The sequence below is a fragment of the Tauraco erythrolophus genome, chromosome 1, assembly GCF_009769465.1.
Source record: "Tauraco erythrolophus isolate bTauEry1 chromosome 1, bTauEry1.pri, whole genome shotgun sequence".
Classification (NCBI taxonomy): domain Eukaryota; kingdom Metazoa; phylum Chordata; class Aves; order Musophagiformes; family Musophagidae; genus Tauraco; species Tauraco erythrolophus.
Window position 1 is genome coordinate 42,964,123 of NC_141465.1, and position 20,793 is coordinate 42,984,915.

Genomic DNA, 20,793 nt, shown 5'->3' on the forward strand with positions numbered 1-20,793 from the left:
AAAAGTAAGTACGAACACCAAAAAACACAGTTAAATCTTTTTCTCTTCCATTTGTAAACTTCTGCTTGAAAGCTAATAATTTCTAAATAAAGTTGCAAAAGACTCAGTGCTGCATGAAATTCCTTTGCATATCTCGCTCAAACGTATAAACTCATTGCAGTAAATAGTATATTGAAAAAACATAATTTCATTTGCTTTTTACAGATGATCTGAGTACTTTTATTTGACATAATTTGTCAAGCTTACATAAACATTTTTCTGCCTTCAGACTTCTTTAGAAATCCTAGCCATCCTGATGTATTAACTTTGTTTGTCATTTGGCCAATGGGATTGCTCACCTAATTTTAATGGCATCCATTTGATTTTGTGACTAGATGATCCTACAAAAACCTTACCTAAGGGACAAGAGATCATTTCTATTGTCATAAACTGTTGTGTTGTTTGGGGGTTTTTTTTCCACTTTCTGTAGACCCTAAGAATAAATTTCAATTTCAGAAGTGTTAATGAAATTTCATATAAAAATATGGCATCTGATCTTGTAGCATTAAGGCAAATAGCAGCATCATTGTTGGTTTTACTGAAAGTAGAATCAATTCCATTCCTATTTCTTAAACTGTAAGGATGGTTTTAAGATGCTCTTTCACTCATTTTTAAAAGCATTTTATAGAAATAATGAGGACTTTTTATAGAGATCACTCTTAAGTTTTATAAGAATTGTTTTACTCTTTTTTTTTTTTTTTTTTTGTCTTGTGGAATCCTTTCTTGAGCAAGCCCTCATAATTAAGTCTTTCATAAACAGATATTCTTTTTCAAGAGAATGCTCGTTTGTTTCTTTTATTTGCCTAACTGAAAGGCCACTTGTCAGCTTGTCACTCTGATAACAATAGCTTGTAAGTTAGACATTCAGAAAGGGTTTCCAACATAGTAAATTAAAATTTTGCAATTGCCAATTAAACTGTCTGTCAGTGTATTATATGGTGCCGAAATACAGGTACTGCATTTTCAGGTTTTGAGGCTGGCTTCAGACTGTGTTAGAAATCTTGTCTTTGCTTCTCTCTTATTATTACTCCTTGTTTCACAAACAGTTGCATTGCACTCCCCTTCAGCAGTGCTTCACCCCAGGATCTCCATATTTCTTACTGTCTGAATTCTCCAAGATCTCTTCTATTCTTACAATTTCTCATTTCTCTGCTTTTAGAAACAAATGAGCAATAAGGCAAGCCTAAATAGAAATAAGTTATTAACTTTTGAAAAAAAAAAAGTGATAAAATACCAATAGCTGTGAAAATAAGGTGGTAAATTAAGACTATTTTTATGGCATTCGACAATAAGCAATCAAAGCATTTATCAAAATGTGACATTATCTGGAGATTAAAGGTTGTTTTTCATATTTTAAGCTGTGCAGGAAAGAAATGCATTTTAACAACTCTACCACAATATTTATGCTCTAGTGCTTGTTGTATTCGTTTTTGAACTGATATGCCAAAAAAGTATATTTAATGCTTGCACTAATATGAAGTCTGTGAAATGGCAATAGTCAATGCAGGCCAGTTACAGTTTTCCTAGAAACACAAAATATCATAGCTCTGATTCCACCGCCTCCTGCAGGGCTGCAGCTTGGAGCTTTGTTGCACTGGGAGGAAAAAAAAACTTTCCCTCTGCTCATGGGAGGATCTGAATTTGTGAAGTGGATAGGTCTGGTGATCAAACAAAGCCATTTTTGAAGATTTTAGTTTCATCTGAGACCTTTACAGATTGACGGTGGTAAATAGGGCATTCAACAAAGAGAGAGCTTATAACAGATTTAAGAAGAAAACTGCATGTAATGTTACTGGAATTACTTGAATAAAATTTATGGCACTTAGCAAGTGCACTATATGATAATGCACTTTTTTTACACACATGAAGAGATGGTTTTCTTGAATGCATGCTTTTGCTGTGATCCTTCATGCCACTATAACTCTTAACCTTGACTATATACCACCCTATGTTCTCCATAAACATGTGGTATATTTAAAAAAAAAAAAATAAACACTTTTTCTTCTCACATAGATTAAACTGTGGAAATAAGAAAATGTGTCTTCTAATTTAAAATAAAAACAATTCTGTATCATTGTGGTTTAGCGGTATAGGCTTTATGTAACTTAGGTTTTGCTTTCATGTCACTTGAATTTAACTCACAGATTAGAAAGCATATAGATTTGACCAGCTGCAGGATGAAGACAGCCACTCTCACAAGTAATTTAACACTATTTAGAAGTTTTGCCAGTATCTTTAATTCGTGTAGTATCAATCCTATCATCAGTTGTTTCCATCTGAACTGTTATTTACCTAGAGTCATTTTGTTATCTTTCAGTGTGCCATATGCATGTCTTCCCCAGGAAGAAAAAGAGGCTTTTGTGAAAAATCAGGAGTTGTAGTTGTATATAAAGATGTGTCAGATAACAGGGAGCATTAAGCACTTATTGAATGGATGCTCCCAAACTTGAGCAGCTGCTAGGATACAGAACATTCTACAGAGGTCATTGAGACTGAGAGGCCATCTTCAAAAGATTCATTGGACGAGAACAATAAATAAAAGTTTGTTTAATCTGTACAGTCAGTGATCTCATGAAATGCAGCTTTTCTTTGCGTGTTGTGGCAGCACTTGATCGAGCAAGTAGTTTTAATACATCTTGAAACAGAGCATTATACTCTAGAGATTGCCGGTTGTAAGAATATGAACGAAACAAGAAAATAATGCGAGCAGATCACACTGTAACGAAACTGTCCCTACTGATATCATTGTACTGGTTTCACCCTGCATAGCTAAAACAGGAAACCAAATAGGTGATCTATTTGAGGAAGTTTTGGGACTAAGGATTATTTCCAGTGAATAGATTTCTCACTATTGGTGTAACTCAAACTCTCAAAGTGAAAAAGGAGGAGAGAGCAGAAAACATGAAAGAGAAGAGATGTGGGATTAATACAACTGCTGCTGCACGTAGAATCCTTATTTTGCATTATTACTCTATAGTGTCCCCCAGTAAAGAACGTTTTTGTCTTACCTGCCACCTTCTCCTATGCTTTCCTGTATTTCTCTCTCTCCATGCATTTCTTCTATCAGTCTTCCCAAGAATTTTCCTCCTTTGCATGCAAACTCATTTAGAAAAATTAAACTTTATAAAAGTTATATTTACTGATATCTTTAGAGGATTATTCTAAGATGTATGTCTTAGTATGAGCTGAATTGTCTCAGGAGAAACATATTTCTCTTCGTTTCTGATTGAGGAAGGCTGATCTAGCTGTCTCACCTCAGGACTCCTGAGTTAGGACAGATAAATCTCACTCCATCTCCCCTGCATACCATTTAGCTTAGTATTACGTATGTAGCAGCATACTTCATCTAAGTAATTCTTCAGCTCTTATTTATAGACATTATCAGAGAAAATTGAGAGTTTTACTACATATGTATGAAAAATGTATTTTCACTGCACTTGGGGTAGTGACATGGGTTTTGAAGTGTGAATTGAAATTATAAAACAGAGTGAAGATACTCAACAACAAATTAAGGAGACAACAAAGATAAAACAGTGAAAAAGACAGGACTGAAAATTGAAGTCTCTTGACTACTGATGAAATGATAATCCCAGAGGAGTCAGAAGGCAATATGAGTGGAAGGGAGCTGAAGACTGTCAAAGAAAAAACTTCAAAATGGTAATCAGCTAAAAGTAATACTGAGTAAAGACAATACTGAATGAAGTCTTTGTCTCTTTTAGAAGTAACTCGTACAAAATACAGGTCCAGGCTATGAGCTTCTTACTTGCAGTGATGAGCAGTTATTTCCTAAACTAATGCTAGTAACATAACAACACTGGAGATTCACAAATTTGGGCAAAAGGAGCAATAAAACCAATATGATAAAAGATCAATGAAACTGGGAGAATGTAACTAGAACTATAAAAGAATAATCTTCACTGGTGATGCTCAACTGATACAAGAACTTGCAGACATATGTTCCGGGGCAGCTATCAAATAAAACATTTATTGCATGACATTCTACTTACAGTTCTATAAGTCATCAAAGTTACATTCCCCTTGGTACAAAAACCATACATTACCTGACCTTTCAGAAACAAACGGCATTTTCAGTGCAACATTAATGTATTATATTTTTTAGTTTAATAAGAGAAAAAAAAACGAGAAAGAGGGAAAAAGAAAAGCAAAAAAACCACATTAAAATCTTGTTAAGAGACAGTAGGGCTTTACCTCAGGAATAGACTATGAAACATTAATAAGAACATTTTCAAATTGTGAAAAAAAAAAATTAAATTGTTTAGAAATAGTTTTAAACAAAATAGAAAGAAGTCAGTTTTGTTTCAAAAACGTAAAAAGCGTAATGAAGAGAAATAATAGTATTTTAGCAGAGAAGTAAAAGAAATAAAAAAGGCAATAGCAAGGTGTCAATTTTTATGTCTTTACAGCTTATACTAAGAACATATATAGTCCTGTATACTAGGACTATACCTAACTATGGTACACTGGATGTTACTTTCCATGCATGTCCCAAAAGTGAAGAGACAGTGCCTAAAAGAAACACACCTATAAAACAACCCTGTTAGGGTAGGAACAGTAGGTGGTTAGAGCCTAAAAAGACAAAAATCTCAGCAACAACGGTGTCATAATTAATGTTTCAGCCTTTTCCTGTTACAAAATGTTTAAATATATATTTAGACTGAGGATAACAAAATAGATAACAGAAGCTCTGTAAGAAAAATGCAGAAGGGTGGGGGCAATCTTAGTATAGCCCTGCAAAACTTTTCTCTACGTCTGTGATGCCTGTATACTATTTTAAGAACAATCACAAGAGTATAAACGTGTTCTAATGTGATGTACCTGAAATCTAAATGTACCACTTTTTTTCTTCAGTGATGGGAAAAGTTAGAGGCCTCAAGACAGGTTTTGCAAATCAATGCCCTGTAGTGCCCTGCTGCAAGTTGCCTTTCTATAAGCATTTGACAGAGAAAATTTAATCCATTATAGATTATAAAATCCAGCGTATCTTTCATAAAGATTTCTCACTGGAGCTGACCTTTTCTAGTGTTTCCTGTGCCAATCCAGATGCCTTCACTCATGCAAAATAGTAACTTTTTCCATGAATAATGTCAGTGAAATCTATAAGACATCCTGTGGAGTAAGATGCTACTTAGGACGAATGTGACTGAAGAAATAAGAATGCACCCCTTGAAACTCACTAGAGGTAGAAATGGGTGAGAAAAAAGCATCAAGTTTGTGCAATCAGTCACAGAAAGCACAAAATCTTTCACATTTGATATTTTGAGGTAGTGTATCTTACAACTTTTTCCCTTTTTTTAAGTTGCTGAAACCTTTTTGATTTAAAATGGTTAAGGAATTATCTGTATGTGGAATTGATGAGACTGGGGATTAAGGGGGAAAGAGGGGGGGAACTGAGGCTCTATCAAATCACCTGTGTTTCCGTTGCCTTCAGCAGAGAAGACCATCATGATTTTAGATTTCCAGAAAATATGGGAGATGCTTATGAGTGTAACACGTTAATGACATTTTACAGTTCTGGAAACATTATGAACTTTACGTGTGAAATAGTACCTATCTTCAGTTTTCAGAATAATTTCTATTAGACTGCATTCCATCCCCTCTCCCCCTCAAATAATCTAAATTTCTAGTTTTAAGGACTAGAATTTCCCCTAAATTTGGTACAAAAGCACATTGCATAAGAGGTGAAAAACTGGGTTTTGTACTTGAAGGACTTTCCCTTCAGTTTCTCTCAAGATTTGAAAAAAAGTTTCTTCTATTTCCAAACAGAATGATTAAAGAGCATATATAGATTCATAGATTCATAGATTCATAGATTTCTAGGTTGGAAAAGACCTTAGAGATCATCGAGTCCAACCATCCCTAATCCCCATTAAACCATATCCTCAAGTAGCTCATCCACCCTATTCTTAAACACATCCAGGGATGGGGACTCAACCACTTCCCTGGGCAGCTTATTCCAGTGGCTGACAACCCTTTCAGAGAAGAAATACTTCCTAACATCCAACCTGAATCTCCCCTGACTAAGCTTATGCCCATTTCCTCTTGTTCTATCTCCCATCACTAATGTAAAGAGCCCTTCCCCTACCTCCCCACCATCTTTTCTCAAGTATTTATAGGCCGTAATCAGGTCTCCCCTCAGCCTCCTCTTCTCCAGGCTAAACAGCCCCAACTCCCTCAGCCGCTCCTCATAAGTTTTATTTTCCAGCCCCTTGACCAGTTTAGTCGCCCTTCTTTGGACTCGCTCCAGGAGCTCAATATCTCTCTTAAAGCGAGGGGCCCAAAACTGGACACAATATTCCAGGTGCGGCCTCACCAGTGCCGAGTACAGGGGCAGGATCACTTCCCTGCTCCTGCTGGTCACACTATTCTTGATACATGCCAGTATCCCATTGGCCTTTTTGGCCACCTGGGCACACTGCTGGCTCATATCAAGCCGGTAGTCAACCAACACCCCCAGGTCCTTCTCCGCCAGGCAGCTCTCCAGCCACTCCTCCCCGAGCCTATAGCGATGCTTGGGGTTTTTATACCCCAAGTGAAGGACTCTGCACTTGGCCTTATTAAAGCTCATGCCATTGGCCTCAGCCCAACGATCCAGTCTGTTCAAATCCCTCTGAAGGGCCTCCCTACCCTCGAGCAGATCGACACAGCCTCCCAGCTTGGTGTCGTCCGCAAATTTACTGAGGGTACATTCAATCCCCTCATCCAGGTCATTGATAAAGATGTTAAACAGAACTGGACCCAGCACTGAGCCCTGGGGAACCCCACTGGTGACCGGCCTCCAGCCGGATTTAGCCCCATTTACCACCACTCTTTGGGCCCGGCCATCCAGCCAGTTTTTAACCCAAGGGAGGGTGTGCCTATCCAGGCCAGCAGTTACCAGTTTCTCCACCAGAACACTATGAGAAACTGTATCAAAGGCTTTACTGAGGTCCAGGAAAACTACATCCAAAGCCCTTCCCTCGTCAACTAGGCGGGTCACCCTGTCATAGAAGGTGATCAGGTTTGATTGGCAAGACCTGCCTTTCATAAACCCATGTTGACTGGGCCTGATCACCCGGTTAACCTGTATGTGCTCATTAATAGCACTCAAGATAACCTGTTCCATGACTTTGCCCGTCACCGAGGTCAGACTGACAGGCCTGTAGTTCCCCGGATCCTCCTTCCGCCCTTTTTTGTAAATGGGGGTAACATCCGCCAGCCTCCAGTCCAGCGGAACTTCCCCAAGTTATATATCTTCATATACAAGCTGCTTATGATATTTAACATAAATAACATGGAAAGCACATAGCAGAATTTTTTTCTTATAAATAATGTTCATCATACCTTATAATCCAGAACCCTCCAATACCAATGTTTTTTTTAGCACAATTAAATCAAATCTAATACTACTGACACAGCAGAAATATATACACTCATAGTAGGAAAAGAGAGGACTAACTATCATTTCAGATTTGTCCCTGACTCCTGATTTCTTAAGAGTTCCGTTAATCAGTTTTGACTGCAATTGTGCACTCAACCCTTTGTTGTAGGTCGTCATCATTTTAATTTCTCCAGACTCTCTCTGGAGAGAGTCCACGTCTCTTGGTTGCAGTGCCTGGAGATGATCACAGTATACCACCTAAAAGTCATATGGATGATGAGTAATCCTGAAGGATAAATAGACTGTTCTAAAGAAAAAAAAAAAAAAGAAGAATTTTATGTGGAAACATTTCAAAGCATACAGTGTTCAAGTGCCTTGATCTCAAAAGCAAGATTTGATCTCAGAAAGAATATATGCCATGCTGAGCTCCATACTAGACAGATTTATTTGCTACAGAACATGTTCTGTCCCTAGTTGTAGGTGCCCAGTTCCCACTGACTTTGAAAATGCCAAACTGCATCAAAGTTAGATTCATTTTAAGATCAATAACCTTCCAGAAGTTCAGGGTAGCATGTACGTCTTAGTTTCTCTTTTCCCCAGCCTACAGTACAGAACTAAGAGTATATATAGTTTTAGCTTTGTACTGAAGGCAGAACAGAAATCACTGAATCTATAGGTCTACATAATCAGAGCTCTAAGGAGTGTATTTTATGGGGCTGTAAAGATACATAAAGAAGAACCTTAAACTTGGAATGAGACTGGAAAAGGAGCCGATTGAGAAGTTATGGGTGAGGATTAAAGAGCAGACCAGTATGCATGACATTTTAGCAGGTGTCTGATATAGCCCACCCGACCAGAAGGAACAACCAGTTGAGGCCTTTTACAAACAGCTGGAAGTAGCTTCACGTTCTCATGCCCCCGTGGGGGACAGCCTGATTATTTGCTGGACAGACAACAAAGCAGGACATAAGCAATACAGTAAGTTCCTGGATAGCATTGATGTAAGCTTCTTGACACAGCTGATACAGTAGCCGGGGAAGACAGATGCTCTGCTGGACCTCATACTCACAAAAAAGGAAGGGTTCGCTGGGGAGGTGAAGGTTGAAGGCAGCCTTGGCTGCAGTGACCATAAGTCCAAAAGCCTGGACTTCAGGAGAGCAGACTTTGGCCTCTTCAGGGATCTGCTTGGAAGAGTTCTAAGAGATAAGGCCCTGGAAGGAAAAGAAGTCCAAGAAAGTTGGTTGATACTCAAGGACCACCTTCTGCAAGCTCAAGACTGGTCCATCCAGGAAGTCAGGAAGGAAGTCAGGCAAAAATGCCAGGAGGCCTGTACGGATGAACAAGAGGCTCCTGGCAAAACTCAATCAAAAAGGTCTATACAGAAAGTGGAAGCATGGACAGGTAACATGGAAGGAATATGGAGACATTATTCGAGCATAGAGGCATGGTTAGGTAAGTCACAGCTCACTCAAAGTGGAATCTAGTGAGGGATGTCAATGGGTATTTATATCTTTGAAGCTAATGTAAATTGTGAATTGAAAATTTTCTTCACTAGCGCAGTGATGTTGTGTGAAAAAATGGTTCCTAACTACCATAATTTGTAAAATTACTTTATTTGTCTATTGTAAAATTCTGCGAGGAATTTGGCAGAAAAATAGTTCAGATTGATTAAACTACATACAAAAGTTAATATTAAAACCTATTTAATGTGGATGGAAAGCCAAGAATTTGAAAGCTTTGTTAATTAAGTGCTCAAGAATGGAAGACTGCACAGAAATTTCTTCTACTTTCAAAAGACCAAGTTCATGCTCAGCTCATATCAGATTCAGAAAATATTTTATACATAAGTGCATGAATAGAAATGTGAAACAAACAGTGATGTGAAGACCATTTCCCTTGCAGAACCCCCACCAGCATGTGTGACGACTTTTACAGGAGCAATGGAGATGTCAGATGTAGGCTCCTCTGACAGAGTATCTTTTGTCCGAAACAAAACAAGTAATATTTTCTAAGAGAACTGTTTCCTAAAAATTTTATTCTTAAGATTTCACAGGGTTTACATGTGGTTTATTCCCTCTAATTATGAATGTTTTTGTTATTTAAACCATAAGACCTAACTTTTTTCCTTAGGCATAGATACACATAAACTCCGAAGTTGACTGATTTAGGATTATAAAACAAAAGCCTAAGAAGCAATATCTAATTATTCACAGTAGATAATAGGTCAAGGAGATTGTTCTTTTTTTTACTGTTCTTGAAGGCTCTATGCCCAGGGCTTTAAGATGTTTCCTGAATTTTTATTGTATTTTACTCTCTTGTTTCATCTGAAAACTAAAAAAAGCATATGAGATACAGTACATGTATCCTATTAGATTTCAGGATTTTTTTTAATGAAAGGAGAATTGCATGAAGTCACTCGGATTTCCACCTGCCATAGTCCTACCATGACCCCAAAATCCCGGAATTTGAATTTAGTCTTTGTAACAGCTGTAAATGCATGCAAATAAACATTACGTTCATCTATTTCTTTTGCTTGGAAAATAAGCACGCACCATGTTAGTTTTTTTGCTCTAAAAATATTTCAGATTATAGAACTTTTTACCAGGAAACTAATCGTCCTTTCCTGTGTTTTAACTCAGTAAATAGGAAGACTTAAAGCTGAAGTTCAGCAGCTGAGAACAATGGCTATCAATTGCCTTTTCCCCAGCTGCCCCTCACTAACAGCGCAAAGTGTGCTTATTTAAATCCGTCCTTGTCTCCTACTATACAAGGAGCAGTGAGTGGCTGGATTTGTTAGCTATTGGAAGTACAGTGGATTGGATATTCCTGTTTGTTGATTTGCAAAGAACAGCCTAGTAGTGCTTTGGCAGCTCTCAGTCAGTGAGAGAAAAGAAAGAAGCTTTTCAGCTCTTGGGAGGAGAATTGCTGGACAACATTAAAGAGGGTCTTGTAGAGGCTGGTTTCCTTTGATATGCAGTCAAATTGGATGCGATTGGAGTCAAGGTCAGGAGGCTGAAGAAAAGCTATGAATATAGTGGGGGAATTAAAGGAGTGTTACTAAAATAGGTATTGTATGTATGCATGCTTATTAATACAGAAAATTGACTTTCTCTTTTTGTGAGAACAGCCTTTGGTGAAACAAATTTTGGAAAAGAAGACTATTGTTTTGCTGTTGCACTAAATATAGCTGTTTAGATGAGAATCTTCTATTCTTTTCCTTCTTTTCTTGCTGTTTTTCTTTGAAATCCCAGGCATATTCAGCTATTCAACAATTGTTTTAACTCTTTATATTTTGGATTTTTTTTAACTAGTGATCTCACTTCTACTGTCTCATGTTAATAAGTAATAAAAATTGCTACTCACGTGCCTTGGTATAATCTGCCTGCATTTGGGGCAGCATAATTATGTAGTTAGGGCCTAGATATTATGTGGCATGTGCCTTTAGATGCCCTTATAAAAAGGATGTTATTCTGACCTCAGAAGAGTTTATGCTATTGCTGTGTTTCAAATGATCAGTGATTTAAAGAAGTTAAGCTCAAATGTATTTATCTAACTGAGTGGGATAGCTGATACCTCCCCACTCTTCTATCAATGATCTTAAAATGGAAAGCAAAGTAATTTGACAAAACACTTCTCCCTATTATCTAGTTGTGTTCCTGCTGGATTGAAAGACATTCTAATATTTGCCTCTGTTTGGTATTTTATGCAGAAGTGAGAACATTCAGAGAAATCTGATGAGGAAAAGTTTCATTTTCTTTTAAGGAAAAATAAAAAAAAAAGAAATCACTTTTCTCTAAACTTTAGGTTAGAATTCTAGCACTTGACTGGCATTGGTAGATGTATCAATGGTGAATCAGGAAGAGGGAGAATTTGAAATATTTTTTCATTATAGTATTAATAATCCCCTACCAAAATAGCACATGACACTATTAACTTCTTTCAATGATAGCATGATTTGGCTTAGAAATAGAGGTAGTAGAAGCTGCTGTCCATTTCCATAAGCATCAAAGACAAAAAGTTGGGTTTTTTTCCCCTAGAAAGAATAAAACTTGACTTAGAAATTGCAGACATGTAGCAAAGTGTGCAGAGCAAACATAGAAAGGAGGGGGGAAAAAAATGGAAACATTTAGTGCCTTACTCTGTTTAGTAAAGAGATTCACCTAGAAATAAACCAGTGTGGGTCCCAAGAGATGCAACGTACTTGTGTTACGAAATCATATAGACTTCATGTTTTCAACTACATTGACTTTTCAGATAACATTGTTACTGGTGTCACACAGAGTTGTTTTGGGTTGGTTTTGGTTTTTTCTTTTTTTTTTTTTTAAGTGAATGCAAACAAATAATCACTCCATCAACAGAATAGGTTTTGATTTATTGTTCTGCCCATTGTTTCTTCTGAAGCACTTAACATCTGTTCCTAGCCTTTTAGGAGAAAATCAACAGTTATTTTTCCATTTTATTCAACTTGATCACTATACAAGAGGCTAAGGGATGTTAATTTAACCCGTTTCTGTAATAACCTTCTTTATTTCCTTGCTTATCAAATATTCCGAGAAAAATGTAAATATTACAAACATATGTGATTGCAGTTTAAATATTAGAATGAGAAGGGAATTATTAAATCTCTTTACATGAAGTAGTCTTTGCAAGACAGTCATACTTTCAGGCAGGGAGAGATGACTGTATAATATATCTTTTTAGCTGTTTCACTAGCACAGCCGCAGTTGAAATAAACTCTGCATTAGTACAACGGAGGTGGCTTTGTTATTGTGTCATTTAGGAAGAACTGTAGGTGTTTTTCTGTGCTTTTTTGCTTAAGAGTGTGCATTTGCACATTTACCATTCACATTGGCCAGGAAAGTCAAATGCAGTTGCATGCTGGATCTCTTTAAGAAGCGCTGCAAGAGAAGTTATTTGAATATATCTAGAAGGGAGATGCACAAATAGGGTTTAATAGATACCTAACGTTTCAGTATTTTTGTGTCCTTTGTTCTTCATCTTTATGAAAGCGTGTGTCTAAACAGAGGACTGTGATAGAGAAGTGAAGAGAGTTTGAAACCCAAAGAAATCTCTTTCTGAATTGCCTCAATTCTGACAAGGGTGGAGGCATTCACATATTCACCTGTAATATTACCCATTTGCCTGATGTTTTCTCACTGCACATGATCACTGGCTTTGTTGGCCACTTGTCTGTGACCATTTAAGATTTGCAAATAAGACATTTTTTTTTTAATAAATTCCTTGCAAAATTAATTGAATGTGAATTCTCTAAGTATGCTGAGCACAAACATGACAAGCAGTCACCTTCACTCATACATCTTTGGAGTCTCTCGTTTTGCAGAATACATTCTAGCCTAGCGATCAGAGATCATCTGTCCAGGAGGCAAGCACCTCAGTGGTAGTTTCCTCTACTGAACTTTTTCACTTGAATATCAAAGCTGTGTGCAGGTTTAAGACATAGTGCTAGACACAGGCTGAGTATTACATGCCAGTATGGAATTTGTACATTCAAGAATATGAGATTCATTGATGGAGAGAGAGACCACTTTTATAGCTCTTATTTGCAGGCATAACAACATGATGGGGTGTGCCTCTTTCCTCCATCACATCTTTCTGAATAGATCAGCAACTCCCGCACACTTTAATAGGTGTTGGGTACTTATTAGGAACATGGAAAATGCTGAGAATCAAACAACTTAATTTTCCTTCCTGATCTAAGCCTGTTTTGAAGTGTGGACATCAATGCAAAAGAACACTTTAGATGTAACAAAACTCTTCTTAGTTAAAATCCAGCAATTTTTATTTATTCTTTTCTAAAGAGAGAGTTCCGTAGTAGATCCAAGTTAAATCCATCAAATCCTTATTCTGATTTCAGTGGGGCTGTTACAACAAATGTTCTCAAGGTTGAACCCCTACATTAGATAAAGTACTTACAAACTATTCCTAACAACTACATGACATAGCTTCGCTCTGTTGTTGTTGTAATTTGTTTATCTGAACTTGATTATATATTCAGTTCACATGGCTGCATCCAAATGATGGAAGCAGAACTTATTTCATCAAATGATTTTAAAGTAGAGGAACTTTAAATAACTTTTTTTAAAAAATTCATTTATTTGTTTAGCAGAAGCTGTTTATGTTCCATGTCAATATAAATTAAAATCAGTATAGGATTTTTAATATTACCATCTTCAGCTTCAAGTATAATGTTTACTGCACTACTGTGGCTTTTTCATTTGTTATGATTGAAAGAAGATAAATGTTATGTCAAACAGCGGATTAAATAAATAATGGAAATGCATGTCACTTCGTGCATGTGTCCCCAGCAAAGAAAAGCAACAGTTCAAGTATCTTGATTACAGAAAATTCTGATGTTTGGTTTAAAGTCAAAATTAGATATAAAAAAAGATTTTGGTCACTTAAAACCAAATTCTTCTGTCTTGACTCAGATAAAGCAAAAGCTGACTTTTTAGAAATCCATCTATGGATTTTTTAAATTTTTTTATTAATATTACTTGTGGAGATTGCTTTCTTGCATATTAGCCTGGCTAAACTGATACTAGTAAGAAGAGACTACTGAAGTCAAAAGGCATAACTTTTTCCTTTAGCTATTAAAACATGATGGGGGGGGTGGTAATTGCAAAATGTCATTAACAGTACACATTCTTCCATTTAAAGCAAGGAAAATGAACACTTGACTCGGGCTGAAAATTCTGCTCTTTTATTCACACAGAGTTCCCATTTTTCACAACACCATTTTCTAAGGAAAACTGCACTTGGTTGAAAGCATAGCATACAAAAATACTTAGGCTACAGTTTGCGCTTACATTGAAGGAACCTATTTCACTTGGAAGAAAACAAGAGAAAAAGTAGAGATTCGGGAATTACCTGTCTTGATTTTTGAAAATTAATTTAAAAAAAAAAATATTTTACATTCCAGTGAGAATTTTTTTGAGAAATCACAAATCAGTTATGATGACTTAGGTGAATATGATTGTCCTTCTCCAGGTATTTAGGATGTAAGCCACAAAGCCAAATCCAACTCTGATTTTATTGGATCAGAAATACATTCTTCTGTAACTTTAAGTAATCATTGTTTCTCCAGGTGGGGTTTTTTTATCGTTCACAATAACTCCAATAATTGTGAGTTTAAATTCTGTTGTTTTATCATTTACATCTTAGTCTTGCTGAAATTCTTACAGACTGACTGCAATAACCTTTCTCACTTTACTGTCAATGGTGAGTTCATCTTTTGGCACCTAAAAGACAGTATGCCGATACATCAATAAGTAGTATTTCCTGGCAGACAAATGGATTAACTTTTTGTGTTCTCAGGTGATATTTCCATTAGAATACTCAAGATTTCCCAATGCTTTATTCATCTCTCTATTGACAAAAATCTACCTCTAGACAGAGGTATTTCCTGGCTCACATCCAAGGCTGTTCAGTTTGAAAGTTTGCCTGAAGTGTGCAAGGTATTTTATTCTGCTGGATATGCATATATATGATGAAAAATTCAGCTTAATAATTTTGCACAGCTCAAAGCTCACCTGGATATTTTGAAGTGATTGAAATTCTCGGTTTCAGTACGCTTGAAGTTATATGGGCTGAGAGCTGGCAGTGGTCACACACAGCAAAGGTTTCCCATGCTCTATTCTCACCACAAGCTGGCTGTTGTCATTCTCCTATATGAATCACTGCTCCCCGTGGTGTATTTGTAGAACTTTCCTTCTCTTTAGAGATTCTGCATGCCAGAAAGTACTTTCTCCATCCTAGTTGACTTATTGAAAAGTAAGTACTAATATAAAGGAGGAGCCTTGCGTTTCTTTATTAACCAATAGCATCCCAATGACAAAATAGGTATGGTATGAGGTTTATTTTAAGAAAATTCCGAAGAGTATATATAATTCTATCAACATCTTTTCCTTTTTTTTTTTTTATTTTTGTGTGCTTGTTTTATGTATGTTTGAGATTATCTTCCTAGTTTTCATTGAAAGGCCATTTCTTGGTTAAAAGTAGCATCACATTAGTTTATGCTTTTATACTTAAGCTACTTATATGGATGACAGGAAGCAGCCCTGTCATTGTTTTCTATGCACGTACAGACTACCTTAGCTTACATATCTATGCTGTGAATTAGGTGTGAACTCAAGCCCAAAGCCAGTCCCTAATATGATGGGTTGTTTAACAGAATATAGAACCATAGAATGGTTAGGGTTGGAAGGGACTTCAAAGATCATCTAGTTCCAACCCCCCTGCCATGGCCAGAGAAATCCTCCACTACACCAGGTTGCCCAAAGCCTCATTCAACCTGGCCTTGAACACTTCCAGGGATGGGGCTTCCGCAACTTCTCTGGGCAACCTGTTCCACTGCCTCACCACCCTCAATTTAAAAAATTTCTTCCTTATATCTAATCTAAATCTCCCCTCATTCAGTTTAAATCCATTGCCCCTTGTCCTATCACTACACACCCTTGTAAAAAGTCCCTCTCCAGCTTTCCTGTAGGCCTTTAGGTACTGGAAAGCTGCTATAAGATGACCCCGGAACCTTCTCTTCTCCAGGCTGAACAGCCCCAACTCTCTCAGCCTGTCTTCAAAGCAGAGGTGCTCCAGCCCTTGGATCATCTTCGTGGCCCTCCTCTGGACTCGCTCCAGCAGCTCTGTGTCCTTCTTGTGTTGGGGACTCCAGAGCTGAACACAGTATTCCAGGTGGGGTCTCACGAGAGCAGAGTAGAGGGGCAGAATCACATCCCTCGACCTGCTGGCCACACTTCTTTTGATACAGCCCAGGATATGATTTGTTTTGTGGGCTGCCAGTGCACATTGCCAGCTCATGTTGCACTTCTCATCCACCAGCACTCTCAACTCTTTTCCTCAGGGCTGCTCTCAATCCACTCTCTGCTACACCTGTATTTGTGCTTGGGATTGCCTCGACCCACGTGCAGGACCTTGCACTTGGCCTTGTTGAACTTCATGAGGTTCTCACAGGCCGACCTCTCCAGCCTGTCAAGGTCCCTCTGGACGGCATCCCTTCCCTCCAGCGTGTCCACAACACCACACAACTTGGTGTCATCTGCAAACTTGCTGAGGATGCACTCAATCACACTGTCCATGTCTCCAACAAAGATGTTAAATAGCACTGGTCCCATCGGTACATGCAATTCACTCTAGGCTTAAATCGTCCTTTACCCAGCTGCCTTCTGCCCAAGTTTCAACAGAAAAAGCACAGGTCTGTATGACTGAGCCAATATGTGCCTGCCTTAAACTTACCAGCATAAATGTTGCTCTCTGAGCAATTCTGGATTCAAGAACACAGTAAAGATAAGGACAGAGGCTACATGGTGATATGCTTGTAGCTGAGATACGTGGGGAAGATCTGGTCAACGGGGACTAACAAAAAAATCACATTGATTGTCCTTGTGTATAGGAAGCCAGAGGAGAAAAGAAGACATAGAAATGAAGGTAGCTGCAGGAAAAGTATCTGAAAAATCAATTGCTTTTACCTTCTGCTTTACCAGTGTAGATACAAAACTTTTTCTTATAGGCAATATTTAACTAATAGAAAGCAGATTCACTTAATTTATTTTAATATATTTCTAAAATATTCTGCAATTACTTTCAAACATTTTTCCTTGCTTTACCTAATCCTATTCTTAGGCCTAACTTAATGATGGTATCCTTTTAGCATATAGGCTATAAAGCTGCTAGTAGAGGTGTTTTCATGCAGTACACCACCTCAACAAAACATTAACAACAACATGTTCTTCAAAGGACTCTTCCAAGGAAAGGGTCAAGGGGCCAGTATTTGACTGATTAAAAGAACAGAGAAATGTTTGTACCAGATGCTCTTTGGTTACTCTCGTTTCAGCACTCAGTTAAAATATGGTTATCATGTCAACATTAAAAGAGATTCTTTTTCACATACTGACTTATAATAGCATACTCTCAAAAAGTACTTTTGAGGCAGTTCTGTAAAAGTATTACCATAGACCGTTGTTTCTGAATTCAATATTGACAAGCAACAGTCATATTCTCTTCAGGTGCATAAAGTCAGGCCAATTTACTGTACCTTTATTTATCAGCCTTTTCATTTTCAACTTGTTCCAGCATCCGTTGAAGTTGGAGGGAAAAAAAAACTACCAAAACCCAAACCTTTTTTGACCTCCTTTCTTTTGGATAAGACACATTAAATCTCAGTTAAGCCCTGAGCGGTAACGATTGTTGCAGGAGCCTGCTTAATTTTAAACAGAATGTTCTCTAATGAAAAAAGTATCTGACTATAATTGCTACTTGTTACTTTTTAAGAAAAGAGTCATTCTTTTTTCTCCTCTGTTAACAGGTGGCCATTGAGGAGCGCATCAGGCAACTGCACGAAGCTCACAGGGATTTTGGCCCTACTTCCCAGCATTTTCTTACCAGTAAGTAATTTCCCATTTTTTTTTCTCAGCTTGCATACACAGTTAATTGGTGTTTTTACAGCCATGTGCTGGTTGTCATTGTTATGAGTTTCTATTTTAGACTGTACTATATTTTTTTCATTACTGAAAGCAGAAGACTGTTAAATAAGTTCATATAGTCCAGGGTGAAAGGAAGTTATTTGCCAGTATCAAGTCTGTTTGTCCATACGTCTATCAATGCAAGACTGGACTTCATTGTTTAAAGATTCCCTTTTAGGACTAGCAAATTGTAAGTTTCTGATGATTGTAACCCAGAAAGGATTTTAAAAAATTTAAATTGGGTCGATCTGTTCAAAGAAATATTCAGCTCCAAAAAGGAGCAAAATAAGACATGCAATAAAAATATTTTGCGGGATTGATCACTTAGCAGAGCCGTGAGAGGATCAAAACCATGGTGAGGAAGTTGGCAGAAGGATGGCAGTTAAGAAAACTTTGTACAACTCTGCATAAAATGTAATTGCTGGTAATATTCCCACTCCACCTCCATACACACTCTTTTATCAAGGATGTTTTGAAGTACACTGAAAGACAGCTTCAGATACCTTCAAAGCTCCCAGGCAGTGACTAAAGAGAAGCTTCTTAAAGGCCATGTCTTTTCTATTGTACTTCAATTAAGGAAAGTAAACAGTAAAACTTTATTTAAGAGATTATATCAGCAGAACAGAAACCAGGATAATGGTCTCCTACATGCAGAGGGACAAGCTATCCAGACATCAGAAATAGATGCTACTATTATTGCACAGCTATGTTCACAGTGGGGTAGAGGACAAACTTTTCAGCTGATACTGCATTGTAATTTTAATTGCTTAACCGTTTTTCCTCTGAAAACCTCAATGGGAAACTGAAAATTATGTCGCTTGCAATAATGCAAATTCCAAACTAGAGTCGATGTTGTGTCATATAAGCATAATGCAGCCTCACAATGATTCAACCCTGCATCTTGTTTTATCATTATGATCCTGTGAAGAAATAAGCCCTATTTTTATACTTTCTACTACTTTTTAAAAATCTCTTTTAATTAAGTCTTAATTACTAGGAATAATTTATCAGCTCAATATATTTAACTGCAAACCAGACTTGCCAGAATGAAAAGTGAGAGAGTTTTATGAGTATATGACATGAAGGCAATACATAAGCAGGTGCCTCTTTTTCTTATGACACACAGTGTATTCCTGGTGAAAGAGCAAATTTGAAGAGTAAATTAAGTAATTGCAATCTGGAAAAGACTAGAGCAACTTGCAGTACCTCATCACACTGAACAGCACGTCATTGTTCTGTGCCAGTGCTGAGTGCAGCCAGGCAACTTGTGTGACAGTTATGTCCTAGACCCATTCTGCCTTACTGCTGATAAACTAGATCAATCTAAAAGTTCCTCTGTGATGTGATAGTCACCTTTTTTAGCCCATCTACTATTAGCGAGACACTGAGACAATATGTTTTTCTTCTGCGTACTAACAGAGACAGCAAAGAGTGAAAATCACTCTGGACACTTCTCACCACTTGAGGATCGCTTTAGGAAAAGAAGTCAGGTCAAAATGTGTTGACTTTGGAAACAGTCAAATGACTGAGGAAAAAATGGACACGTCTTTGTTTTTTCTCTCTCTCTTTCTTAGATGTGTGTCCAAATTCATATTCTTACATGTGCATGCAAAATTTAGGTATTTGAAACACTGAAAATATCTACAGAATCCTTCCCAGGGATAAGTGTTTAGTAACTTAGAACTGCCAGTATATGTATCAGTCCCGTCTCTCATAAGCATCAAACTACAAAAGCATCAAGTTCCTCAATATCATGTACTATTGCTACACCTGAGGAAAATATCATGATTTTACATGCTTTTTATGTACTGTCTCTGCTGCATCCTTACACTGATGGAAGCGCATCTATTGCAGAAGTAGTGCTGCAGGTGAGAGGGTGCCCAGGTCTTTGCCATCTAGCACTTGTCTCATTTCTGTATCTGTACTTTTGAGGATGAACAAGTCAAACATAACGGTTGCCAAACAGAATCAGGCAGGTCAAATGAAGGTGAATTTAATGGCTGGTAAATGATCTTTCAGTGCATGGCAAACAAAGTCTGAGTTGGATCAATCTAGCTGTGGCAACAACAGTGAAAAGATGAATCATGGTAATTCTGCTCTCTGGTTTTATTTTACAGCCTCAACTGACAGAGCATTTTTATCTAAGGAGCTGAGATACACATAAGATTAATGCAAACTGTAATAAGTAAGGAAAATAAGCAATTTATTGGCTATTTCATACCTAATTTATATGTCAGTAACAATCAGTTCATCCTCTCAAACTCACTATCAACTTTTCCTGTACCATACATGCTTGCTCTCCTTAAGGTGTGAGTGATGATCTTCAGCTCCCAACTGTTTTTATATACTTATATGAAAAATTGTCCTTTTACAGTTGATCTACCTTCAACTAGTTCCGCAAAAAGGGTGGTACTGTAGTCAAGTCCACATTAAATCAGTGACTGAATTACATTTCTCTCCTATCTGGAAGAAATAAATATGAGCTGCTAATCTGCAGTAATGTTTTTTATGTGTTTGTTATTATTTTATATACAGAAATTATAGCATCATCTGTCTCTTTCTGCTTGATTGGAACTGAAGCTGCATCAGGCTGCTGAAAACCTAGCAAAAAAGTAATGGGGGGAGTGACGCAGGGACCTCATATTTGTCTTGCCTTGTGCAGGCAGAGAATCAAGTGGCAGTGTCTGTTTCTAAGCACTTGCAGCCTGTTCCAAAAGCTATTCTTATAGCTATCTCTGAGAGAGACGGGAAGGAAGGTGGGAGCTAGAGGGATAAGGAGTGAAAAAAGCGGGGGAGGGAAGTCTCCTCTATTGTAAAATTTTTTTATTTAGGGACGATTTTTCTCTATTATCCTGTCACGCAGTTTGACCTTCTCTTTCC

General features: G+C 37.4%; 1 protein-coding gene across 4 annotated transcripts in view; it reads left to right on the forward strand.

Moving 5' to 3' along the window:
• Window positions 1–20,793, forward strand: part of DMD (dystrophin) — a 1,192,425-nt gene that overhangs the window by 1,046,434 nt on the left and 125,198 nt on the right. For all 4 annotated transcript variants that reach the window (XM_086608718.1, XM_086608727.1, XM_086608735.1 and 1 more), the window contains one exon: window positions 17,757–17,835. In XM_086608718.1, coding sequence (XP_086464844.1) covers window positions 17,757–17,835 — 79 coding nt within the window. The remainder of the gene's footprint in view (window positions 1–17,756; window positions 17,836–20,793) is intronic.